The sequence below is a fragment of the Salvelinus alpinus genome, chromosome 5, assembly GCF_045679555.1.
Source record: "Salvelinus alpinus chromosome 5, SLU_Salpinus.1, whole genome shotgun sequence".
NCBI classification, from domain to species: Eukaryota; Metazoa; Chordata; class Actinopteri; order Salmoniformes; family Salmonidae; genus Salvelinus; species Salvelinus alpinus.
Window position 1 is genome coordinate 74,046,142 of NC_092090.1, and position 26,742 is coordinate 74,072,883.

Genomic DNA, 26,742 nt, shown 5'->3' on the forward strand with positions numbered 1-26,742 from the left:
AGCATCCCTGTCAGTGTAACCCCAAGCATCCCTGTCAGTGTAACCCCAAGCATCCCTGTCAGTGTAACTCCAAGCATCCCTGTCACTGTAACTCCAAGCATCCCTGTCAGTGTAACTCCAAGCATCCCTGTCAGTGTAACTCCAAGCATCCCTGTCAGTGTAACTCCAAGCATCCCTGTCAGTGTAACTCCAAGCATCCCTGTCAGTGTAACTCCAAGCATCCCTGTCCGTGTAAATACCAAGCATCCCTGTCAGTGTAACTCCAAGCATCCCTGTCAGTGTAACGCCAAGCATCCCTGTCAGTGTAACTCCAAGCATCCCTGTCAGTGTAACTCCAAGCATCCCTGTCAGTGTAACTCCACGCATCCCTGTCAGTGTAACTCCAAGCATCCCTGTCAGTGTAACTCCACGCATCCCTGTCAGTGTAACTCCAAGCATCCCTGTCAGTGTAACTCCAAGCATCCCTGTCAGTGTAACTCCAAGCATCCCTGTCAGTGTAACTCCACGCATCCCTGTCAGTGTAACTCCAAGCATCCCTGTCAGTGTAACTCCACGCATCCCTGTCAGTGTAACTCCAAGCATCCCTGTCAGTGTAACTCCAAGCATCCCTGTCAGTGTAACTCCACGCATCCCTGTCAGTGTAACTCCAAGCATCCCTGTCAGTGTAACTCCACGCATCCCTGTCAGTGTAACTCCACGCATCCCTGTCAGTGTAACTCCAAGCATCCCTGTCAGTGTAACTCCACGCATCCCTGTCAGTGTAACCCCAAGCATCCCTGTCAGTGTAACTCCACGCATCCCTGTCAGTGTAACCCCAAGCATCCCTGTCAGTGTAACCCCAAGCATCCCTGTCAGTGTAACCCCAAGCATCCCTGTCAGTGTAACCCCAAGCATCCCTGTCAGTGTAACTCCAAGCATCCCTGTCAGTGTAACTCCAAGCATCCCTGTCAGTGTAACCCCAAGCATCCCTGTCAGTGTAACTCCAAGCATCCCTGTCAGTGTAACTCCAAGCATCCCTGTCAGTGTAACCCCAAGCATCCCTGTCAGTGTAACTCCAAGCATTTGTGTCACAGAGGCTCCTACGCAGGCAGAAAAGTCAAGCAGAGTTGTGGCCTTAATTGTCAGGGTTTTTGTACTCTTCCCTGACCCCCAACCAACCCGCTCCAGTCCCCTCATGTTCTGTAAGACACAGAGACACAGATACACAGAGACACAAAGAGAGAGTGAGAGAGAGAGAGCGAGAGAGAGGGAGACCTCAGGAAGGAGATGTGTTATTAGCTGGCCCTCTCCTCTGCGATTAATGGAACATCTGTCCACACAAAAACAGCCGCCCCCAATTCCCAGCAGTTTACCCTCTATATAAACAGCTAATAAGCCTACAGTGAGTGCGTCACTTAGGGGGTCAGGCCTGCAGACCACTCCACTTTACTGCACACCCTACACTTTATATTACACTTCATATTGATGCAGGTGGATGGGGGTGAGAGGAGAAATATCCCGTTGAGGCGATAGATAAGAATATGCTACAATATATTCCCAGCATCAGCCCTCCTGATAGAGAAGTGTTGCCAATGGTGAATAGATGAGGAGAATCAGTCAGTCAGTCAGTGGGTCTGTTTCCCTCCCACAGCTGAAGAGTGAAGCTAAGCCCCTCTCCTCTTCCCCTGATTAACTGGCCCTTTGTTCCATTGGTGGTGGCGCGCTCCGTGAAGCAGATTGCAGTGGGCAAACTGTCAGCTTTAAAACAAGCCTACCGCTGTGCTAATCTGCATCAGGGTTTACCCCCCCCCACCCAGATCACAAGAAAGGAAGCAAAGCATTTTTGTTTGTTGTTTGGTCCCTAAAGCAATATTGCTTCAAATATAATTTTTGTTATATACTTTGGGGAATGGGATGTTGAGGGATGTTGAGGGATGGAGAGGGATGTTGAGGGACGTAGAGGGATGTTGAGGGACGGAGAGGGGTGTTGAGGGATGGAGAGGGGTGTTGAGGGACGGAGAGGGGTGTTACCAAATGAAGATAGGTGTGTTGAGGGGTGTTGAGGGATGGAGAACGGTGTTGAGGGATGGAGAGGGGTGTTGAGGGATGAAGAGGGGTGTTGTGAAATGAAGATAGGTGTGTTGAGGGGTGTTGAGGGGTGTTGGGGGATGGAGAACGGTGTTGAGGGATGGAGAGGGGTGTTTAGGGATGGAGAGGGGTGTTGAGTGGTGTTGTCAAATGAAGATAGGTATGTTGAGGGATGGAGAGGGGTGTTGAGGGGTGTTGAGAGATGGAGAGGGGTGTTTGAGATGCAAAAGCAACCAACTCAGTTAAATGTGGGTCAATTTCACGAATCTTTAGTGTTTTTACTATGTGACCTTAATTACTTGCCTGATGTTTGTGTGCCTGTGTTCTCTCTGTGCCTCCAGGCAGCCTCTATGGCCCTGAGCAGCCTGGGTCATGTGTACACAGCCATCGGGGACTACCCTAATGCCCTGGCCAGCCACAAGCAGTGTGTCCTACTGGCCAAGCAGTCCAAGGACCAGCTGTCGGAGGCACGAGAGCTGGGCAACATGGGCGCCGTCTACATCGCCATGGGCGACTTTGAAAACGCTGTCCAATGCCACGAGCAGCACCTGGGCATCGCCAAGGCCCTGACCAGCAAGAGGGAGGAGGCCCGTGCCTACAGCAACCTGGGCAGTGCCTATCACTACCACCGTAACTTTGACAAGGCCATGTCCTACCACACCCATGTGCTGGAGCTGGCCCAGGAGCTGGAGGAGCAGCCTATAGAGATGAGGGCGTACGCTGGACTGGGGCACGCTGCTCGCTGCATGCAGGACCTGGAGAGAGCCAAGCAGTACCACCAACAGCAGCTGGCCATCGCTGAGGGCCTGAAGGACAGGGCTGCAGAGGGAAGAGCCTCCTCCAACCTGGGTACGTAACAACACAGAGGGGTAGTCTGTGGTGGGTGGGTCGGGAGACTGGGCTGGGGATAGCATCATATCTATCTATAACATCTTCATTTTTCGGTTTATTTTCAAACATGGCTAACAAAGAATATTTCTCGTTTAGTACAGTGTTATTATGCTTCCCCTTAGATCGGCCTCTAGGCCTGTCCCTGGCATTTGAGGTCAATGTACAGAGCAGTGCCTCATGTTGTGGGCTTCCCTACTCTGATGAGCATGTGAGTTCCTCTTTTTGGCCCCGTCCATCCTACAGGATGAGGAACCACCTGGTTTTTAGAAAGTTAGTCTGGTAGATTGTAGAAGGAAGGCGGTCCCAGGCAGCTGGAGGGAGGTTGGCTTTGTGTTTGCTACAGCCCGACAGTGTGGGGTTTTACCCCGGTCACTGACCTGCAGAAGACCCGGGATGCTTCCTCACAAGGAGCTTGGCAGGATGTGATGGGAACAGGCTAGAATAGCAGTGTAGAGGTCATGGTTTGCCAGTGAGAGAGAGAATGCGTGGAGGAGGAGGCAGCATCAGTATTCTCTCTGTATTTTAGCACTGGCTGTGCCAAATAGCAGACTTTGATGGTGGGGTGATATCTGTATTCCTCTCATGTTGTTATTCTCTGCTGCTGCTTTTTCCTCTGCTTGTTGTGGGTTCCAGGTACTACTACAGTTTATCACTAGTAAGTCTGTTTACCTGTCTCTGCTTGTTGTGGGTTCCAGGTACTACTACAGTTTATCACTAGTAAGTCTGTTTACCTGTCTCTGCTTGTTGTGGGTTCCAGGTACTACTACAGTTTATCACTAGTAAGTCTGTTTACCTGTCTCTGCTTGTTGTGGGTTCCAGGTACTACTACAGTTTATCACTAGTACCTGTTTACCTGTCTCTGCTTGTTGTGGGTTCCAGGTACTACTACAGTTTATCACTAGTAAGTCTGTTTACCTGTCTCTGCTTGTTGTGGGTTCCAGGTACTACTATATCACTAGTACCTGTTTACCTGTCTCTGCTTGTTGTGGGTTCCAGGTACTACTACAGTTTATCACTAGTAAGTCTGTTTACCTGTCTCTGCTTGTCGTGGGTTCCAGGTACTACTACAGTTTATCACTAGTACCTGTTTACCTGTCTCTGCTTGTTGTGGGTTCCAGGTACTACTATATCACTAGTACCTGTTTACCTGTCTCTGCTTGTTGTGGGTTCCAGGTACTACTACAGTTTATCACTAGTAAGTCTGTTTACCTGTCTCTGCTTGTTGTGGGTTCCAGGTACTACTATATCACTAGTACCTGTTTACCTGTCTCTGCTTGTTGTGGGTTCCAGGTACTACTACAGTTTATCACTAGTAAGTCTGTTTACCTGTCTCTGCTTGTTGTGGGTTCCAGGTACTACTACAGTTTATCACTAGTAAGTCTGTTTACCTGTCTCTGCTTGTTGTGGGTTCCAGGTACTACTACAGTTTATCACTAGTAAGTCTGTTTACCTGTCTCTGCTTGTTGTGGGTTCCAGGTACTACTACAGTTTATCACTAGTAAGTCTGTTTACCTGTCTCTGCTTGTCGTGGGTTCCAGGTACTACTATATCACTAGTACCTGTTTACCTGTCTCTGCTTGTCGTGGGTTCCAGGTACTACTATATCACTAGTACCTGTTTACCTGTCTCTGCTTGTCGTGGGTTCCAGGTACTACTATATCACTAGTACCTGTTTACCTGTCTCTGCTTGTCGTGGGTTCCAGGTACTACTATATCACTAGTACCTGTTTACCTGTCTCTGCTTGTCGTGGGTTCCAGGTACTACTATATCACTAGTACCTGTTTACCTGTCTCTGCTTGTTGTGGGTTCCAGGTACTACTATATCACTAGTACCTGTTTACCTGTCTCTGCTTGTTGTGGGTTCCAGGTACTACTATATCACTAGTACCTGTTTACCTGTCTCTGCTTGTCGTGGGTTCCAGGTACTACTACAGTTTATCACTAGTAAGTCTGTTTACCTGTCTCTGCTTGTTGTGGGTTCCAGGTACTACTATATCACTAGTACCTGTTTACCTGTCTCTGCTTGTCGTGGGTTCCAGGTACTACTATATCACTAGTACCTGTTTACCTGTCTCTGCTTGTCGTGGGTTCCAGGTACTACTATATCACTAGTACCTGTTTACCTGTCTCTGCTTGTCGTGGGTTCCAGGTACTACTATATCACTAGTACCTGTTTACCTGTCTCTGCTTGTCGTGGGTTCCAGGTACTACTATATCACTAGTACCTGTTTACCTGTCTCTGCTTGTCGTGGGTTCCAGGTACTACTATATCACTAGTACCTGTTTACCTGTCTCTGCTTGTCGTGGGTTCCAGGTACTACTATATCACTAGTACCTGTTTACCTGTCTCTGCTTGTCGTGGGTTCCAGGTACTACTATATCACTAGTACCTGTTTACCTGTCTCTGCTTGTCGTGGGTTCCAGGTACTACTATATCACTAGTACCTGTTTACCTGTCTCTGCTTGTCGTGGGTTCCAGGTACTACTATATCACTAGTACCTGTTTACCTGTCTCTGCTTGTCGTGGGTTCCAGGTACTACTATATCACTAGTACCTGTTTACCTGTCTCTGCTTGTCGTGGGTTCCAGGTACTACTATATCACTAGTACCTGTTTACCTGTCTCTGCTTGTCGTGGGTTCCAGGTACTACTATATCACTAGTACCTGTTTACCTGTCTCTGCTTGTCGTGGGTTCCAGGTACTACTATATCACTAGTACCTGTTTACCTGTCTCTGCTTGTCGTGGGTTCCAGGTACTACTATATCACTAGTACCTGTTTACCTGTCTCTGCTTGTCGTGGGTTCCAGGTACTACTATATCACTAGTACCTGTTTACCTGTCTCTGCTTGTCGTGGGTTCCAGGTACTACTATATCACTAGTACCTGTTTACCTGTCTCTGCTTGTCGTGGGTTCCAGGTACTACTATATCACTAGTACCTGTTTACCTGTCTCTGCTTGTCGTGGGTTCCAGGTACTACTATATCACTAGTACCTGTTTACCTGTCTCTGCTTGTCGTGGGTTCCAGGTACTACTATATCACTAGTACCTGTTTACCTGTCTCTGCTTGTCGTGGGTTCCAGGTACTACTATATCACTAGTACCTGTTTACCTGTCTCTGCTTGTCGTGGGTTCCAGGTACTACTATATCACTAGTACCTGTTTACCTGTCTCTGCTTGTCGTGGGTTCCAGGTACTACTATATCACTAGTACCTGTTTACCTGTCTCTGCTTGTCGTGGGTTCCAGGTACTACTATATCACTAGTACCTGTTTACCTGTCTCTGCTTGTCGTGGGTTCCAGGTACTACTATATCACTAGTACCTGTTTACCTGTCTCTGCTTGTCGTGGGTTCCAGGTACTACTATATCACTAGTACCTGTTTACCTGTCTCTGCTTGTCGTGGGTTCCAGGTACTACTATATCACTAGTACCTGTTTACCTGTCTCTGCTTGTCGTGGGTTCCAGTTACTACTATATCACTAGTACCTGTTTACCTGTCTCTGGGTATGTCCACATTCGTATTTACTGATAGTTACCTGACCTAGCTCTTGCTGTCGATTTTTTTATTGGATGTTCATTATCACAACCTTGTTTTAAGTGTTTAAATGTTGTTTAAAATGGAGCCCTACATAGTGACTGGTGTGAGAACAAAGACCATTGAAAAACAGTAGTCAGCTAAATGTGTTGCTATAACTCCCGTCCAGGTTCAGGTCGACTACTGTTACGTAGATTTACTGCAGTGTTGCGTGATACACGATACCTCAGCTTGGTCAGGGAGCTGTGATGTGATTGGTCAGGACAGGAGTCTCTGCATGGGCCCAGAGCAGAGCAGAGGAGACAGACAGCCTCAGTGACTGAGTTATCACTGGCTGGGATGTGCTAGAGTGATGGAACACTAACATATAACTATCACACTGTCACAGGAGAAAAGAAGCCCATAAAAACCCTTTACATCTTTCATGGGAACTCTCTGCACATTAATACCCACGCTGTTCCGTTCTGTTCTGCTCCCCCCCCCCCCCACTGGCAAGGACTTAATCAAATCTAGCAAATGAATCCTAGTGCCGTAGATAATTCAAATATAGATACATAGAAAAGACAGAGAGGGGGGAATTAAGTCTAGAAGATCAGGCCTTTTGATTGGAGCTCTATTGTAATTATTGTCCCCTTTTCAAAGCCCTAGTCATCTGACGGTCAAAACCTGCAGAAATAAAATGATTGGCAATGCACCCTTTACAATGCAGGGCTAACATAATGAGAAAGCAAAGGTACCCCTGTGGTTATTCAATACCAGCAGAGGGAGAGCTGGGCCATATAGACAACAATCCATATAGCGATAAATTGCCTGAATTTATGTGATAACAATACATACAGTGGGGAGAACAAGTATTTGATACACTGCCGATTTTGCAAGTTTTCCTACTTACAAAGCATGTAGAGGTCTGTAATTTTTATCATAGGTACACTTCAACTGTGAGAGACGGAATCTAAAACAAAAATCCAGAAAATCACATTGTATGATTTTTAAGTAAATAATTTGCATTTTATTGCATGACATAAGTATTTGATACATCAGAAAAGCAGAACTTAATATTTGGTACAGAAACCTTTGTGTGCAATTACAGAGATCATACGTTTCCTGTAGTTCTTGACCAGGTTTGCACACACTGCAGCAGGGATTTTGGCCCACTCCTCCATACAGACCTTCTCCAGATCCTTCAGGTTTCGGGGCTGTCGCTGGGCAATACGGACTTTCGGCTCCCTCCAAAGATTTTCTATTGGGTTCAGGTCTGGAGACTGGCTAGGCCACTCCAGGACCTTGAGATGCTTCTTACGGAGCCACTCCTTAGTTGCCCTGGCTGTGTGTTTCGGGTCGTTGTCATGCTGGAAGAACCAGCCACGACCCATCTTCAATGCTCTTACTGAAGGAAGGAGGTTGTTGGCCAAGATCTCGCGATACATGGCCCCATCCATCCTCCCCTCAATACGGTGCAGTCGTCCTGTCCCCTTTGCAGAAAAGCATCCCCAAAGAATGATGTTTCCACCTCCATGCTTCACGGTTGGGATGGTGTTCTTGGGGTTGTACTCATCCTTCTTCTTCCTCCAAACACGGCGAGTGGAGTTTAGACCAAAAAGCTCTATTTTTGTCTCATCAGACCACATGACCTTCTCCCATTCCTCCTCTGGATCATCCAGATGGTCATTGGCAAACTTCAGACGGGCCTGGACATGCGCTGGCTTGAGCAGGGGGACCTTGCGTGCGCTGCAGGATTTTAATCCATGACGGCATGGTGTGTTACTAATGGTTTTCTTTGAGACTGTGGTCCCAGCTCTCTTCAGGTCATTGACCAGGTCCTGCCGTGTAGTTCTGGGCTGATCCCTCACCTTCCTCATGATCATTGATGCCCCACGAGGTGAGATCTTGCATGGAGCCCCAGACCGAGGGTGATTGACCGTCATCTTGAACTTCTTCCATTTTCTAATAATTGCGCCAACAGTTGTTGCCTTCTCACCAAGCTGCTTGCCTATTGTCCTGTAGCCCATCCCAGCCTTGTGCAGGTCTACAATTGTATCCCTGATGTCCTTACACAGCTCTCTGGTCTTGGCCATTGTGGAGAGGTTGGAGTCTGTTTGATTGAGTGTGTGGACAGGTGTCTTTTATACAGGTAACGAGTTCAAACAGGTGCAGTTAATACAGGTAATGAGTGAAGAACAGGAGGGCTTCTTAAAGAAAAACTAACAGGTCTGTGAGAGCCGGAATTCTTACTGGTTGGTAGGTGATCAAATACTTATGTCATGCAATAAAATGCACATTAATTACTTAAAAATCATACAATGTGATTTTCTGGATTTTTGTTTTAGATTCCGTCTCTCACAGTTGAAGTGTACCTATGATAAAAATTACAGACCTCTACATGCTTTGTAAGTAGGAAAACCTGCAAAATCGGCAGTGTATCAAATACTTGTTCTCCCCACTGTATATAACATTAATGTGCACCAGTTTTTTTAAATTATCCTTTAAACTACTAGTTTGATGGTTGTAGGCATCACATTGTCCCATTAACAATCACCCATATTAGCAAACTTGTTTCATTTCAAACTTCACATTTCTTTAGTATAGGCAACTTATCCTAATGAATGATATCAGAAAAATGCCTGCGATAACTGATGGTCAATGTCGATGTCGATCATTTTCAGTTTATCGTCACAGCTCTAAGGAGAGGTCTACGACATAGCACATTCAGCTGTATTTGAGTCCAGCCATTACAATATGTAGTAGGTTGGTGGCATGGCTTACGACAGCCATCAAGACAATATGTAGTAGGTTGGTGGCATGGCTTACGACAGCCATCAAGACAGTTGTAAAGCTGACTCTAATGGACAACTAAGAGACGTAATGGTTATCCTCAGAAGAGAGAGCGTGGAAATAGGGAACAAGACCAGCATAACACCCAACCAGTGGTTGGTTCCATCTATGAATATTCAGAAAGGTGGCCTGATTACTCGTGGTCGTAAACAGGGCCTCTAGCGAGTAAAGTTTAGTCCCACCAGTAACAGCAAGAATACATCTGTAATGAACACGATGGGAGACAGAGAGCTGGTTTCAAGCGTAGGGAGCAGCAGGTGTTTATTGTAAAGGACCACAGGAGGAGGCAGGTAGCTGGGTCCAGGGGCAGGCAGAAGGTCATACACAGGGGGTCCAAAAGGGCAACAGTACAGGCAGGGAAAAGGCTAGTAACGTCGTCCGGGAGATCAGACAAAAGGTTGATAACAGGAAATCCGATAGGCTAAAGTACAGGCAGGGAATAGGCAAAAGGTGTCGTTAGTGAGGCAGGCAAAAACTATCATACACGGACGGATTAAATTACAGGGGAAAACAGCGCTCCGAATAGAACTGTGTCACAAAACAAACAATACCTCACAATGATGGGGTGTGAAGAACTGAACTAAATAGTGTGTGATAATGACGTACAGGTGTGTGAACAGGTGATCAGAATTCAGGTGATTGGGATCTGGAGAGTGAGCTGATGTAACGTCTGCTTCCAACTCACACTCTCAAACATGTAGATCCCCTGAACGCACATAGATCAGGGGATCTATGTGTTTTGAGAGTGTGAGCTGGAAAGTGGGCTGGAGAGTGAGCTGCGTTCAGGGGATCTACATGTTTCAGAGTGTGAGTTGGAAAGTGGGCTGGAAAGTGAGCTGCGTTCAGGGGATCTACATGTTTGAGAGTGTGAGTTGGAAAGTGGGCTGGAGAGTGAGCTGCGTTCAGGGGATCTACATGTTTGAGAGTGTGAGTTGGAAGCAGACGTTACATCAGCAGCAACAATACTTCAAATTCCATGACACAATAATTACAGTGTATTTGATGTACTGTCAAAAACCCACAGCTGGTGACAAAACCAGAGCACAATGGATAGGAGGAGGAGAAGGAGGAGAGTAGGCCTGTTGCTCCGTACTGCCAAGGACAAGCTGCAGTGTTTCATGGTGATGGCTGGGAGGGAGGCCCAGTGGAGTGTTAGGTGATTGTGTTGATGTTGCCCTCCTGTCTCTACCTCTTGTTTCTCCATTCCCCTCTCCTTCCCTCTGCCTGACAGTGCCTTGCCTTTCTGTCTTTCTTTCTTCTTTCGCTCTCTCTCTCTAACTCTCTCTTTTCCCCTCACCCCTAGTGATTGTATTCTGCGGCTGTGAGGCTCCAAGTAATTGATAATGACTTGATGAATCGCTTAATTACCTTTAATAGCTGATTTTCCAAGAGCTGAATAATGTAGATAACAGAGAATTAAGTGGTTAAAAAAATACATAATTTCTCTGATTACACTCTTGTTGTTTGTGGTGATGGTGGTGGGGGGAATGTTGTTGTTGCCTTGTCATTCACCCCACATACTGTAGCCAACTTGACATACTGTAGCTTACTGTACAATCCTCTTGCTTTGAAGCACCACCATGCAGAGATAAAACATGTTGCACACAAAACGAGAAGACATGATCAAGTGTAAGATTAACATGCGTAAGAGAGGAGAAGAATAGCGGGGTGTTGTAGAGAGGAGAAGAATAGCAGTGTGGTGTAGAGAGGAGAAGAATAGCAGTGTGTTGTAGAGAGGAGAAGAATAGCAGTGTGTTGTAGAGGGGAGAAGAATAGCAGTGTGTTGTAGAGAGGAGAGGAATAGCAGTGTGGTGTAGAGAGGAGAAGAATAGCAGTGTGGTGTAGAGAGGAGAAGAATAGCAGTGTGTTGTAGCGAGGAGAAGAATAGCAGTGTGGTGTAGAGAGGAGAAGAATAGCAGTGTGGTGTAGAGAGGAAAGCATAGTAGTGTGGTGTAGAGAGGAGAAGAATAGCAGTGTGGTGTAGAGAGGAGAAGAATAGCAGTGTGTTGTAGCGAGGAGAAGAATGGCGGTGTGGTGTAGCGAGGAGAAGAATAGCAGTGTGGTGTAGAGAGGAGAAGAATAGCAGTGTGTTGTAGCGAGGAGAAGAATAGCAGTGTGTTGTAGCGAGGAGAAGAATAGCAGTGTGTTGTAGTGAGGAGAAGAATAGCAGTGTGTTGTAGAGAGGAGAAGAATAGCAGTGTGTTGTAGAGAGGAGAAGAATAGTAGTGTGTTGTAGAGAGGAGAAGAATAGCAGTGTGGTGTAGAGAGGATAAGAATGGCAGTGTGGTGTAGAGAGGAGAAGAATAGCAGTGTGTTGTAGAGAGGATAAGAATAGCAGTGTGGTGTAGAGAGGAGAAGAATAGCAGTGTGTTGTAGAGAGGAGAAGAATAGCAGTGTGTTGTAGAGAGGATAAGAATAGCAGTGTGTTGTAGAGGGGAGAAGAATAGCAGTGTGGTGTAGAGAGGAGAAGAATAGCAGTGTGTTGTAGTGAGGAGAAGAATAGCAGTGTGGTGTAGAGAGGAGATGAAAGCAGTGTGTTGTAGCGAGGAGAAGAATAGCAGTGTGTTGTAGCGAGGAGAAAATAGCAGTGTGTTGTAGCGAGGAGAAGAATAGCAGTGTGTTGTAGCGAGGAGAAGAATAGCAGTGTGTTGTAGAGAGGAGAAGAATAGCAGTGTGGTGTAGAGAGGAGAAGAATAGCAGTGTGGTGTAGAGAGGAGAAGAATAGCAGTGTGTTGTAGAGAGGAGAAGAATAGCAGTGTGGTGTAGAGAGGAGAAGAATAGCAGTGTGTTGTAGCGAGGAGAAGAATAGCAGTGTGTTGTAGTGAGGAGAAGAATAGCAGTGTGTTGTAGAGAGGAGAAGAATAGCAGTGTGGTGTAGAGAGGAGAAGAATAGCAGTGTGTTGTAGCGAGGAGAAGAATAGCAGTGTGTTGTAGAGAGGAGAAGAATAGCAGTGTGGTGTAGAGATGAGAAGAAAAGCAGTGTGGTGTAGAGAGGAGAAGAATAGCAGTGTGTTGTAGAGAGGATAAGAATAGCAGTGTGTTGTAGTGAGGAGAAGAATAGCAGTGTGGTGTAGAGAGGAGAAGAATAGCAGTGTGTTGTAGAGAGGAGAAGCATAGCAGTGTGGTGTAGAGAGGAGAAGAATAGCAGTGTGTTGTAGAGAGGAGAAGAATAGCAGTGTGGTGTAGAGAGGAGAAGAATAGCAGTGTGTTGTAGCGAGGAGAAGAATAGCAGTGTGTTGTAGAGAGGAGAAGAATAGCAGTGTGGTGTAGAGATGAGAAGAAAAGCAGTGTGGTGTAGAGAGGAGAAGAATAGCAGTGTGTTGTAGAGAGGAGAAGAATAGCAGTGTGTTGTAGTGAGGAGAAGAATAGCAGTGTGGTGTAGAGAGGAGAAGAATAGCAGTGTGTTGTAGAGAGGAGAAGAATAGCAGTGTGTTGTAGAGAGGATAAGAATAGCAGTGTGGTGTAGAGAGGAGAAGAATAGCAGTGTGTTGTAGAGAGGAGAAGAATAGCAGTGTGTTGTAGAGAGGATAAGAATAGCAGTGTGTTGTAGAGAGGAGAAGAATAGCAGTGTGGTGTAGAGAGGAGAAAAATAGCAGTGTGTTGTAGAGAGGAGAAGAATAGCAGTGTGGTGTAGAGAGGAGAAGAATAGCAGTGTGTTGTAGAGAGGAGAAGAATAGCAGTGTGGTGTAGAGAGGAGAAGAATAGCAGTGTGGTGTAGAGAGGAGAAAAATAGCAGTGTGTTGTAGAGAGGAGAAGAATAGCAGTGTGGTGTAGACAGGAAAATAATAGCAGTGTGGTGTAGAGAGGGGAAGAATAGCAGTGTGGTGTAGACAGGAAAATAATAGCAGTGTGGTGTAGAGAGGAGAAGAATAGCAGTGTGGTGTAGAGAGGAGAAGAATAGCAGTGTGGTGTAGAGAGGAGAAGAATAGCAGTGTGTTGTAGAGAGGATAAGAATAGCAGTGTGTTGTAGAGAGGAGAAGAATAGCAGTGTGTTGTAGAGAGGAGAAGAATAGCAGTGTGGTGTAGAGAGGAGAAGAATAGCAGTGTGTTGTAGAGAGGAGAAGAATAGCAGTGTGTTGTAGAGAGGAGAAAATAGCAGTGTGTTGTAGCGAGGAGAAGAATAGCAGTGTGTTGTAGCGAGGAGAAGAATAGCAGTGTGTTGTAGAGAGGAGAAGAATAGCAGTGTGGTGTAGAGAGGAGAAGAATAGCAGTGTGGTGTAGAGAGGAGAAAAATAGCAGTGTGTTGTAGAGAGGAGAAGAATAGCAGTGTGGTGTAGAGAGGAGAAGAATAGCAGTGTGTTGTAGAGAGGGGAAGAATAGCAGTGTGGTGTAGACAGGAAAAGAATAGCAGTGTGGTGTAGAGAGGAGAAGAATAGCAGTGTGGTGTAGAGAGGAGAAGAATAGCAGTGTGGTGTAGAGAGGAGAAGAATAGCAGTGTGTTGTAGAGAGGATAAGAATAGCAGTGTGTTGTAGAGAGGAGAAGAATAGCAGTGTGTTGTAGAGAGGAGAAGAATAGCAGTGTGGTGTAGAGAGGATAAGAATAGCAGTGTGGTGTAGAGAGGAGAAGAATAGCAGTGTGTTGTAGAGAGGAGAAGAATAGCAGTGTGGTGTAGAGAGGAGAAGAATAGCAGTGTTGTAGACAGGAGAAGAATAGCAGTGTGTTGTAGAGAGGATAAGAATAGCAGTGTGTTGTAGAGAGGAGAATAATGGCAGTGTGGTGTAGAGAGGAGAAGAATAGCAGTGTGTTGTAGTGAGGAGAAGAATAGCGGTGTGTTGTAGCGAGGAGAAGAATAGCAGTGTGGTGTAGAGAGGAGAAGAATAGCAGTTTGTTGTAGCTAGGAGAAGAATAGCAGTGTGTTGTAGCGAGGAGAAGAATAGCAGTGTGGTGTAGAGAGGAGAAGAATAGCAGTGTGTTGTAGTGTGGAGAAGAATAGCAGTGTGTTGTAGAGAGGAGAATAATAGCAGTGTGGTGTAGAGAGGAGAAGAATAGCAGTGTGGTGTAGAGAGGAGAAGAATAGCAGTGTGGTGTAGAGAGGAGAAGAATAGCAGTGTGGTGTAGAGAGGAGAATAATAGCAGTCTGGTGTAGAGAGGAGAAAAATAGCAGTGTGTTGTAGAGAGGAGAAGAATAGCAGTGTGTTGTAGCGAGGAGAAGAATAGCAGTGTGGTGTAGAGAGGAGAAGAATAGCAGTCTGGTGTAGAGAGGAGAAGAATAGCAGTGTGGTGTAGAGAGGAGAAGAATAGCAGTGTGTTGTAGCGAGGAGAAGAATAGCAGTGTGGTGTAGAGAGGAGAATAATAGCAGTCTGGTGTAGAGAGGAGAAGAATAGCAGTGTGGTGTAGAGAGGAGAAGAATAGCAGTGTGTTGTAGAGAGGAGAAGAATAGCAGTGTGGTGTAGAGAGGAGAAGAATAGCAGTGTGTTGTAGCGAGGAGAAGAATAGCAGTGTGGTGTAGAGAGGAGAAGAATAGCAGTCTGGTGTAGAGAGGAGAAGAATAGCAGTGTGGTGTAGAGAGGAGAAGAATAGCAGTGTGTTGTAGAGAGGAGAAGAATAGCAGTGTGGTGTAGAGAGGAGAAGAATAGCAGTGTGGTGTAGAGAGGATAAGAATAGCAGTGTGTTGTAGCGAGGAGAAGAATAGCAGTGTGTTGTAGAGAGGAGAAGAATAGCAGTGTGGTGTAGAGAGGAGAAGAATAGCAGTGTGTTGTAGAGAGGAGAAGAATAGCAGTGTGGTGTAGAGAGGAGAAGAATAGCAGTGTGGTGTAGAGAGGAGAAGAATAGCAGTGTGGAGGAGGGGTGGAGAACATGAAGAAAGAAAGTATTTTTCCCCCAGATCTTTTATTCAGCCCTCAGCTCTTCTCTGATGATCTATGTTGATGTGGGGAGGGTGGAGCGGCACCTGTCATGGCTTAGAGGTAACATGTAGCCAGCTAGCTCCGCTCAGCACAGCGACGGTAACATGCTTTATTACTGAGGCGGGTTGGCTGACTGAGGCCCAGTGGTGACAGGAGCCTTGGCTCAGTGCACGCTGACCTATAAAGGAGATGAAAATGTTGCTTTCCAGACTCTCCAGGCTCTAGTCATTAACCGGCTAACTTACCCCCTAGTCAGCGTTATTTAATATCTCAGGGAGGACTGGAGTTGTGGCTTTTGTATTTAACTCACATTTCAAATCAACATCAAAATCAAATCAAATCAAATTGTATTGGTCACATACACATGGTTAGTAGATGTTAATGCGAGTGTAGCGAAATGCTTGTGCTTCTAGGTCCGACAGTGCAGTAATATCTAACAAGTAATCTAACAATTCCCCAACAACTAGCTAATACACAGAAATATAAAGGGGTGAATGAGAATATGTACATATAAATATATGGATGAGCGATGGCTGAGCGGCATTGGCAAGATGCAATAGATGGTATAAGATACAGTATATATATATGAGATTAGTAATGTAAGATATGTAAACATGATTTAAGTGGCATTGTTTAAAGTGACTAGTGAGTCTCTATGTAGGCAGCAGCCTCTCTGAGTTAGTGATTGCTGTTTAGCAGTCTGATGGCCTTGAGATAGAACCGAGAGACTGAAAAACAGCTTCAATCTTTGATGCACCTGTACTGACCTCGCCTTCTGGATGGTAGCGGGGTGAACAGGCAGTGGCTCGAATGTTGTCTTTGATGGTCCTTTTGGCCTTCCTGTGACATCGGGTGCTGTAGGTGTCCTGGAGGGCAGGTAGTTTGCCCCCTGTGATGCGTTGTGAAGAATGTACCACCCTCTTGAGAGCCTTGCGGTTGAGGGCGGTGCAGTTGCCGTACCAGGCGTTGATACAGCCCGACAGGATGCTCTCAATTGTGCACCTGTAAAAGTTTGTCAGGGTTTTAGGTGACAAGCCAAATTTCTTCAGCCTCCTGTCTGTGTGGACCATTTCAGTTTGTCTGTGATGTGTACGCCGAAGAACTTAAAACTTTCCAACTTCTCCACTACTGTCCATTCAATGTAGATAGGGTGGTGCTCTCTCTGCTGTTTCCTGATGTCCACGGTCATCTCCTTTGTTTTGTTGACGTTGAGTGAGAGGTTATTTTCTTGACACCACACTGAGTGCCCTCAACTCCTCCCTGTAGGCTGTCTCGTCGTTGTTGGTAGTCAAGCCCACTACATTTCTGTTATTCATGAAACAGAATCTAAATTGCAATATTTTCTCCTGCAATTCACTTCAAAGAGTTTTTTAATAAGTTTGTTTGGAAGCTGTTTTTACCCTTCTCTCCCTCTCTTCTCTCCCTCTCTTCTCTCCCTCTCCTCTCTCCCTTCTCTCTTTCTTTTTCTAACCCACTACTCATTGTTTCGTTTTTTTCATCTAAAAAAGTCATTAGAAATTGCGACTCCATCAGTTAACAGAGCCGGAGGTAACAGTTTTAATTAAGCTATCACTTTCCTTGTTTTCACCCTGGTTCCCAGAGGACCTCTTAATGCTGAGACAAAGCTAAATCAAACAGGAAACACAACAAAACAACAGCACTACCCCCTGGGCACACACTGGTTGAATCAACGTTGTTTCCACAAATTATATTGAACCAATGTGGAATAGACGTTGAATTGACGTCTGTGCCCAGTGGGCAGAGTCCAACAAAACAGAGCTATAAAGAACACTGTTCTGGGTGTACTACTCACTGGGGCAGGAGAGATTCAGGGGGAGGGAGAGAGAGAAACTGAGTTGAAATGGCTTTAGGCCTTTCCTAGTATACTCTCCCTAACCCCAACAGGAAAAGTCTTCTGTGGAGTCCTGCAGGGTTTGGCTATATGGCTCACACAGGAACACAGCCATGTGGTCTGGTGCAGACAGCAGACTGAGGCAGTCAGGGAGGGAGAGATCTCAGGTTGGTTGTCGTTGGAAACAGCCTAGTGTTTTTTAAAGGAGGGAGGGGAGAAGGCAGGAGCAGGAGGGCAGCGGCTGGATTTACTGAGGAATTTATCCAGCCTAATGGAACAGGCAGAGTGAATGGAAGAATGCATAGGGAAGGAGACAGGTATTGAGGGAAACCAAACATAAAATGTGTATTTATCCTGTTGAGGTGTCATCTCAAGCTCTTTCTTCAGGATCATTAGGGCCAACAGGGCCGTGCTGTTAATGTTCCACAGGTAAATATATCCTGCTATGCCCCTGGTTCAGGGCACACAGACAGGAAGGACTGGAATGGAAAACCTAGTTACTAGTTACGTTGGGGGGGGGTTGTGATTCCTATATACTTTACTATGTACAGAGGGAGGGGAGGGGGGTTGAGGTGATTACATTGTTACATTGGATGCCATTCTCCTTCTCCTCTTCTAGAGAGTTCCTAGTGTAGCAGATCTGTGCTGCTTGGCCCACTGTCATGTTCATGGAAAAGCAGCAGTTAGTTCCCCCTCTCCATGGCCCCGTTCAGCCTAGTCTCATGGCAGAAGACAATGCCAAATACTGGACTGGAAGCCTGCTCCAACATTCTCCCACACTCCCACCTTCCACATATAGCTATGAGCTGTATGTGTTTATTTTGAATCCATTCACTATGTCACTATTAACTCTAACAACACAGAAACAGCATTATTTTTTCCTTAGCCCATCCACAACTTCAACATGGAATTTGAAGTCTTCACTAAACGGAAAACCCGAGGCACAATAAAACGAAAGGGTCTTGCTCAATGCTCTGGACATTGAAGATTAGATACATAACTGTCCAGAGCTATCATAGATTCAGAAGTAACAGAGGTTTCGCTGTGGTTAAGCAGGGTTAGGTGTAACAGTCCTGAAGGATAGTGACGGGTCAGCTGGAGAGAGCGGAGAGGAAGCCAGCCCAGCTGGGCCTGCAGGCAGGCAGAGGGGTGGAGGGGTGCAGCGGCCTGTCTGTGTGTGCTTGTGTTGGCAGGCCTCCCACTCAGCACACGTCCATCTATCCATCCCCCTTTCTTTTTATCTTCCACCTTCCTGTCTCTCTCAGCGTGTCTGTCGGGCCGTGGGAGATGTCTGTGTTTGTGAGTGAGGATTTGGTACCTAAGCCTAAACCCAGACCCCCACTCCACCCCACCCCACCCTACTCAGTACCTTGTCTGGCTTCTCTGATTCAGCTCTCTACCGCCTCCCACAGGTCTCAACACACACAGCACTCAGTGTTAATGTCTAGAAAGCAATTATGCATCTGCTTTTTTACACTCTAACCACTTTATATTGGTCCTGTAATTTTCTAGACCATTAATTTGTACATACCAATTGAAAATGTTGTTTTGTATTCATTCTTCAGGTCCTTGTGTTGACACAGTGTTGCGCTAACTGAAATATGAATGGAGGGTAGGCTAGAGTTTGGATTCTAGGACAGGGCCGATGGCTGCTTGGTGATTGGCCATCTTTCTTCTATCCCTGGTATCACCCCGGCACAGTGGCAGAGACTCCATTGTTGCTGAAATCCTCTTAGCTGGGCAGAGCAGAGCAGAGCAGCAGAGAGGCAGCTAGCAGACAGCTCCACATTGCTGTGGACCTCCACACACAGCACAGAATGACACAGTGATTTAGTAAGAACAAGAGACCATCCCTCAAAGTCATCACTGCAGCATTTCCCTCTCACACTGTGCGCCTGTGTAATGCAAAGTGACAACACATCGCCCGCCTTTTAATGTCTTTTGATACGGGGTGGTGAATGGGATAAAGTAGGTGTGTGTGTGTGGTGCGTGAGGGATATTTTGCTTGTTGTTTGATTCCTCTTTTTTCACAGTCATTGTGCTCACTGTGCAGATGGAAATGATGGAGCTGCAGACTCATATAAGCTCTGAACTAAAGCTCTTTAGTTTATGTACTGTATGTAACATAACAAACCTTATTGTGCAGTCTGAGTGAATTGCATGGCCGTAACAGGGTCATAACAGGGTCCACAGGAGTCAATCCCTCCTCTCTCTTAGAATTTTTTGATGGGGTCATTTGAAATCAGTGTATCTATCACTACCCCTTTCTTATCCATCTGTCCAGCCAATCGCCATCATTCCCCCTGGTTTGTGTACCAACAGCATTTACCACCTGAGGCCCAAAACATGCTATTATTTATTATCAAACAGGGACCCAGGGGTTCTTGTAATCCTCTTACAATTTGGCGGAGACAGAGATTGTTTTCTGACCCCTTGTGTGGCCCCCGGCATAGCCTTAGGTCCTCATCTCTTCCGGCTCCAGGTGTAGCTCCGGCGCCAAACTCACCTCAAGCCCCCCCAGCCCAACTCTAGCCTTTCTCCCCAGCCCAACTCTAGCCTTTCTCCCCAGCCCAACTCTAGCCTTTCTCCCCAGCCCAACTCTAGCCTTTCTCCCCAGCCCAACTCTAGCCTTTCTCCCCAGCCCAACTCTAGCCTTTCTCCCCAGCCCAACTCTAGCCTTTCTCCCCAGCCCAACTCTAGCCTTTCTCCCCAGCCCAACTCTAGCCTTTCTCCCCAGCCCAACTCTAGCCTTTCTCCCCAGCCCAACTCTAGCCTTTCTCCCCAGCCCCCCCCCCCCCGCCAGCCCCAACTCTAGCCTTTCTCCCCAGCCCCCCCCCCCCCCCAGCACCAACTCTAGCCTTTCTCCCCAGCCCCCCCCCCCCAGCCCCAACTCTAGCCTTTCTCCCCAGACCCCCCCCAGACCCAACTCTAGCCTTTCTCCCCAGCCCAACTCTAGCCTTTCTCCCCAGCCCAACTCTAGCCTTTCTCCCCAGCCCAACTCTAGCCTTTCTCCCCAGCCCAACTCTAGCCTTTCTCCCCAGCCCAACTCTAGCCTTTCTCCCCAGCCCAACTCTAGCCTTTCTCCCCAGCCCAACTCTAGCCTTTCTCCCCAGCCCCCCCCCCCCCCCGCCAGCCCCAACTCTAGCCTTTCTCCCCAGCCCCCCCCCCCCAGCACCAACTCTAGCCTTTCTCCCCAGCCCCCCCCCCCCAGCCCCAACTCTAGCCTTTCTCCCCAGACCCCCCCCCAGACCCAACTCTAGCCTTTCTCCCCAGCCCCCCCCCCAGCCCCAACTCTAGCCTTTCTCCCCAGCCCCAACTCTAGCATTTCTCCCCAGCCCCCCCCCCCAGCCCCAACTCTAGCCTTTCTCCCCAGCCCCCCCCCCCCCAGCCCCAACTCTAGCCTTTCCCCAGCCCAACTCTAGCCTTTCACCCCAGCCCAACTCTAGCCTTTCTCCCCAGCCCAACTCTAGCCTTTCTCCCCAGCCCCCCCCCCGCCAGCCCCAACTCTAGCCTTTCTCCCCAGCCCCCCCCCCCAGCACCAACTCTAGCCTTTCTCCCCAGCCCCCCCCCCAGCCCCAACTCTAGCCTTTCTCCCCAGCCCCCACCCCAGCCCCAACTCTAGCCTTTCCCCCAGCCCCCCCCCCAGCCCCAACTCTAGCATTTCTCCCCAGCCCCCCCCCCAGCCCCAACTCTAGCCTTTCTACCCAGCCCCCCCCCCCCCCCAGCCCCAACTCTAGCCTTTCTCCCCAGCCCCCACCCCAGCCCCAACTCTGGCCTTTCTCCCCAGCCCCCCCCCCCCCAGCCCCAACTCTAGCCTTTCTCCCCAGCCCCAGCCCCAACTCTAGCCTTTCTCCCCCCCCCCCCCAGCCCCAACTCTAGCCTTTCTCCCCAGCCCCCCCTCCCCCCCCCCAGCCCCAACTCTAGCATTTCTCCCCAGCCCCCCCCCCCCCCCCAGCCCCAACTCTAGCCTTTCTCCCCAGCCCCCTTCAGACCCAACTCTAGCATTTCTCCCCAGCCCCCCCCCAGCCCCAACTCTAGCCTTTCTCCCCAGCCCCCCCCCCCCAGACCCAACTCTAGCCTTTCTCCCCAGCCCGCCCCCCCAGCCCCAACTCTAGCCTTTCTTCTCCCCAGCCCCCACCCCAGCCTTAGCCTCATATCCAGCTCCAATTTTAGCCTCCAGCAGGGGACTCAGGTGAGGGCTGGGGCCATGTTAGCTGGTGATACATCAACAGGCATTATACCCTCTGTGTGCTAAGCTCCAAAGGGAAGACATAACCTTGGCAATGACTTTGTGGAGGGAGAAGGCTGTCAGTGCTCCTCCTCCGCATATTAACATGCTCTGGCATGCTCTGGCCAGGCAGGCTGTTAATATTAACATATTAACAGGCCAGGCTGGGCTGGAACTGGGACTGGGGCTGGCATGGGGGGGGGGGAGGGCTGGCCTGGGTTAGGGCTGGGGTGTGGCTGGGGTGGGGTGGGCTGGCCTGGGGTGGGGCTGGGATGGGGTGGGCTGGGGAGGGGTGGCGTGGCGTGGGCTGGCCTGGTGTGGGGCTGAGGTGGGGTGGGCTGGCCTGGTGTGGGGCTGGGTTGGGGTGGGTTGGCCTTGGGTGGGGTGGGCTGGCCTGGGGTGGGGAGGGCTGGCCTGGGGTGGGGTGGGGTGGGCTGGGGTGGGGTGGGGTGGGCTGGGGTGGGGTGGGATGTGGCTGGCGTGGGGCTGGGGCTACGGCCTGGGCTCTGTCCTTGATATGTGAGGTCTACTGTAACTGTAGGACATGCAATGCCAAAAGCCTATTCTTGCTACCATTTGTCATTATAAAAGTGTTAGTAACAGTTTATCAATTCTTTATACAGTATGTTACTTATCCATATTGTATTCCTTCTAGCAATCTGTACAAAGAATTGTACTGTCTCTTGTTTGTTTTGTCTGTAGTATGCTTAGCATGTTCATTCCTTCAGGTGTTGACCTGGTGGTTACTGGGCCAGGTAAGGCTATGACACTCTAACCTTGAGACAGAAATACACAGAAACAATCAAGCTGGACTACTGATCCTAGCTACTTTGCAATTACTTAGCATGTTAGCCAACCCTTAACTCTTAGCCTATCTAACGTTAGCCAACTAGCCCTGAGTCCAGGTTGGCTAGTAAGGCATCCCAATGACCTAATGAATTGCTTTTTATATATATATATATATATATATATATATGTATATTATTTTTACCCCTTTTTTGTGATATCCAATTGGTAGTTACAGTCTTGTCCCATCACTGCAACTCCCGTACGGACTCGGGAGAGGCAAAGGTCGAGAGCCATGCGTCCTCCGAAACACGAGCCTGCCAAGCCTCACTGCTTTTTGACACACTGCTTGCTTGACCCAGAAGCCAGCCGCACCGTGTCAGCGTGCATGCGCCTGGCCCGCCACAAGAGTCGCTAGAGCGTGATGGGACAAGGACATCCCGGCCGGCTAAACCCTCCCCTTACCCAGACGAGGCTGGGCCAATTGTGTGCCGCCTCATTGATCTCCCGGTCGCGACCGGCTGCGACAGTGCCCGGGATCAAACCCGGGTCTGTAGGGATGCCTCTAGCTCTGCGATGCAGTGCCTTAGACCGCTGCGAACACTCGGGAGGCCCATGAAAGGCTTTTAACTGAACAAACAACTCTAATGGGCTCCACATCTATAGCACCAGTAGTCATGTCATTTTGGGTTTGTTAAGTTGGCTGTTTAACATCTGTTTATTTAGCCTCTGCATGCGCCAGTACTGTGGCAGGTTCTGGTAGGGAAAAGTCAGAAAACGCACATGGTGCTCGCTAATCCCAGTGGCACCATCAAGTTCCCACCACAACCCACAAACGTCCCCCTCTCCTGTCCCACTTCCCTGTTCCCCACACACCCCGGCCAAGGCTGGCCCATCCCCATCCCAGTGCCCTCTGAGTGGTGTGGCTGGTTAGGGCTGGTTCCCCTTATCTCCCAGGCCCATTAGCCCACACTGATGCCAATGCAGGGGAGCCACAGTTATCCAGTCCTGTTAGATGAATGGCTGCTCCGTTTTATAAAAGATCATACGCTCATCAATACACAGAGTTTTCTGTTATTTATTTTGTACACTCATCTCAGTTTTGAGAAGTTGTTAGCTTAGCTTTCAATCGTCTTGGCCCACTCTTTCTCTCTCTTTCGTTCTCTCTCTCCCTCCTTCTCAGTTGTTTCGGTCCCTGCGGAAAAGTGGTTGGTTTTGCTGATATTCTTTCAAGACACAATCATCAAAGACTTTAGAAAATCTAATGATTCCATTTTGATGTCTTTATAACACTGTGTGATTGTGCTTAATTTTAATGACCATATTCTGTGTGGAACATGTGTTCCCTGATCAGGGAACAGATGGCTCAGCAGAAGCATATATTAACTACCAAATGACTGTTGCTTTCTACATAATGTGGCTGTCTGATGAGGCACTTGAAGTGAACTTCTATTTTCCTGTGAATGGGATATTAATCTTGCCTCTTCCCTCTTCCTCTCCCTCTCTCCTCTCCCCTGTCCACAGGCATTATCCACCAGATGAAAGGGGACTATGAAACTGCACTGAAACTCCACAAAACCCACCTCTCCATCGCCCAGGAGCTCACTGACTATGCTGCTCAGGGCCGTGCCTACGGTAACATGGGCAACGCCTACAACGCGTTGGGGGCCTTTGACCAGGCTGTGCGCTACCATCGCCAGGAGCTACAGATCTCCATGGAGGTCAATGACCGAGCCTCACAGGCCTCCACCCATGGTAACCTGGCTGTGGCCTACCAGGCTCTGGGGGCGCACGACCGCGCCCTGCAGCACTACCAGAACCACCTCAATATCGCCCGCGAGCTGCGAGACGTCCAGAGTGAGGCTCGCGCCCTGGGCAACCTGGGGAACTTCCACTGCTCCCGGGGAGAGTTCCCCCAAGCCGTGCCCTACTACGAGCAGTACCTCCGCTTGTCCCCTGACCTCCAGGACATGGAGAGTGAGGGGAAAGTCTGCCACAACCTGGGCTACGCCCACTACTGCCTGGGAAGCTACCAGGACGCTGTCAAGTACTATGAGCAGGACCTGGCTCTGGCTAAGGACCTGCATGACAAGCTGAGCCAGGCCAAGGCCTACTGTAACCTTGGACTGGCCTTCAAGGCTCTGGGTAACTTCACCAAGGCAGAGGAGTGTCAGAAGTACCTGCTCTCTCTAGCCCAGTCTCTTAATAATGCACAGGCCCGCTTCAGAGCCCTGGGCAACCTGGGGGACATCTTTGTCTGCAAGAAGGATGTGACCGGAGCTATCCAGTTCTATGAGCAGCAGCTCGCCCTGGCTCACCAGGTGAGATTCACTAGGTCCTGATTATAGTCATAGTCACAGGATAGGTCTCCACTTTGTCTGCATACAGTAAGAGAGATTAGCATGATATACTGTAGGTAAGTCAAGCACTCCATTGATTTTGAAAGGCAGGGTTGTTAAAATGTAATACTGTTGCTGTTGCTCATTTGCTGATGCACTGAAATCCTGTCTGTGCTTTGTTTCAGATGAAGGAGCGCAGGATGGAGGCGTGCGCTTACGCTTCCCTGGGTGCCACCTACAGACTGGTGCAGAAGTACGACAAGTCCCTGGGCTACCACACCCAGGAGCTGGAGGTGTACCAGGAGCTGGGCGATGTTCCCGGGGAGTGTAAAGCCCACGGCCACCTGGCAGCTGTCTACATGGCCCTGGGGAAGTATGCCATGGCCTTCAAGAGCTACGAGGAGCAGCTAGAGCTGGGCCGCAGACTGAAGGACCCGGGGGTAGAGGCCCAGGTCTACGGCAACATGGGCATCACCAAGATGAACGTAGGGGTGATGGAGGAGGCTATAGGCTACCTGGAGCAGCAGTTGGCCACCCTGCAGCAGCTGAGTGGCAACGAGGCCGTACTGGACCGGGGCAGGGCCTATGGTAACCTGGGAGACTGTTACGAAGCCTTAGGAGACTTTGAGGAGGCCATTAAATACTACGACCAGTACCTGTCTGTGGCCCAGAGCCTGAACCGCATGCAGGACCAGGAGAAGGCTTACCGAGGTCTGGGCAATGGACACAGGTCAGTGACATCGCTCATTAGCCCCTACTAAACACACTTAGAAACCTGTAATGTGATTGGTTATACACTGGACAAAAGTATGTGAACACGCCTTCAAATGAGTGGTTTCAGCTATTTCAGCCACATCCGTTGCTGACAGGTATATAAAATTGAGCACAAAGCTATGCAATCTCCATAGACAAACATTGGCAGTAGAATGGCCTTACTGAAGAGCTCAGTGACTTTCAACGTGGCACCGTCATAGGATGTCACCATTCCAAAAAGTAAGTTTGTCACATTTCTGTCCTGCTAGAGCTGCCCAGTCAACTGTAAGTGCTGTTATTGTGAAGTAGAAACATCTAGGAGCAACGACGGGTCAGCGTGAAGTGGTAGGCCACACAAGCTCATAGAATGGGGCAGCCAAGTGCTGAAGCACATAGCGCGTAAAAATCGTCTGTCCTCGGTTGTAACACTCACTACCGAGTTCCAAACTGCCTCTGGAAGCAAAGTCAGCACAATAACTGTTTGTTGGGAGCTTCATGAAATGGGTTTCCATGGCCGAGCAGCCGCATGCACAATGCCAAGCGTCGGCTGGAGTGGTGTAAAGCTCGCGGCCATTGGACTCTGGAGCAGTGGAAACGCGTTCTCTGGAGTGCTGAATCACACTTCACCTTCAGGGAGTCCGACAGACAGATCTGAGTTTGGCGGATGCCAGGAGAACTCTACTAGCACGAGTGCATAGTGCCAACTGTAAAGTTTGGTGGAGGAGGAATAATGGTCTGGGGCTGTTTATCATGGTTCGGGCTCGGCCCCTTAGTTCCAGTGAAGAGAAATCTTAATGCTACATCATTCAATTACATTCTAGACGATTCTGTGCTTCCAACTTGTGGCAACAGTTTAGGGAAGGCCCTTTCCTGTTTCAGCATGACATTGCCCCTATGCACAAAGCGAGGTCCATACAGAAATGGTTTGTCGAGATCGGTGTGGAAGAACCTGACTTGCCTGAACAGAGCCCTGATCTCAACCCCATCGAAGACCTTTGGGATTAAATGGAAAGCCAACTGCGAGCCAGGCCTAATCACCCAACATCAGTTCCCGACCTCACTAATGCTCTTGTGGCTGAATCCCCACAGCAATGTTCCAACATCTAGTGGAAAGCCTTCCCAGAAGAGTGGAGGCTGTTATAGCAGCAAAGGGGGACCAACTCCATATTAATTCCCATGATTTTGGAATGAGATGTTCGACGAGCAGGTGTCCACATACTTTTGGTCATGTAGTGTAGCTCCCTATCAGGTCACTCAGTAGGTAAATGATGCTAATTTGCTTTAGCCCTAACATCATACAGAATATTGGCGTTTCTCTCACTCCCTGCAGTAACTCCACTTTTCCCACTGAATGAGCCACTTAGATACTGTTCCAGGTAAGCACTGTCATCTGTCCAAATGTCCTCTTCTTGAAGTAGTGATTGGAATAAAGTGTCACTAAAGGATTGGATTGGGTATACAGGGTGTCTCTGCAGCTCCCCACTGAACAGTGCTGTAGCTTTATAATGAAAATCTGTGGTTGGATGAAAAGCACTCTAAAACCATGAAATCTCTGATTGCCTGTTACGAAAAGCTAATATCTGAATCATAGATGAAGAGTCCTGCT

The 26,742-nt window shown here is 48.5% G+C and overlaps 1 protein-coding gene across 3 annotated transcripts in view; it reads left to right on the forward strand.

Annotated features, from left to right (window-relative positions):
- Positions 1 to 26,742, forward strand: part of LOC139576766 (tetratricopeptide repeat protein 28-like) — a 335,467-nt gene that overhangs the window by 277,923 nt on the left and 30,802 nt on the right. For all 3 annotated transcript variants that reach the window (XM_071403202.1, XM_071403203.1, XM_071403204.1), the window contains 3 exons: positions 2,409 to 2,916; positions 23,569 to 24,365; positions 24,569 to 25,113. In XM_071403202.1, coding sequence (XP_071259303.1) covers positions 2,409 to 2,916; positions 23,569 to 24,365; positions 24,569 to 25,113 — 1,850 coding nt within the window. The remainder of the gene's footprint in view (positions 1 to 2,408; positions 2,917 to 23,568; positions 24,366 to 24,568; positions 25,114 to 26,742) is intronic.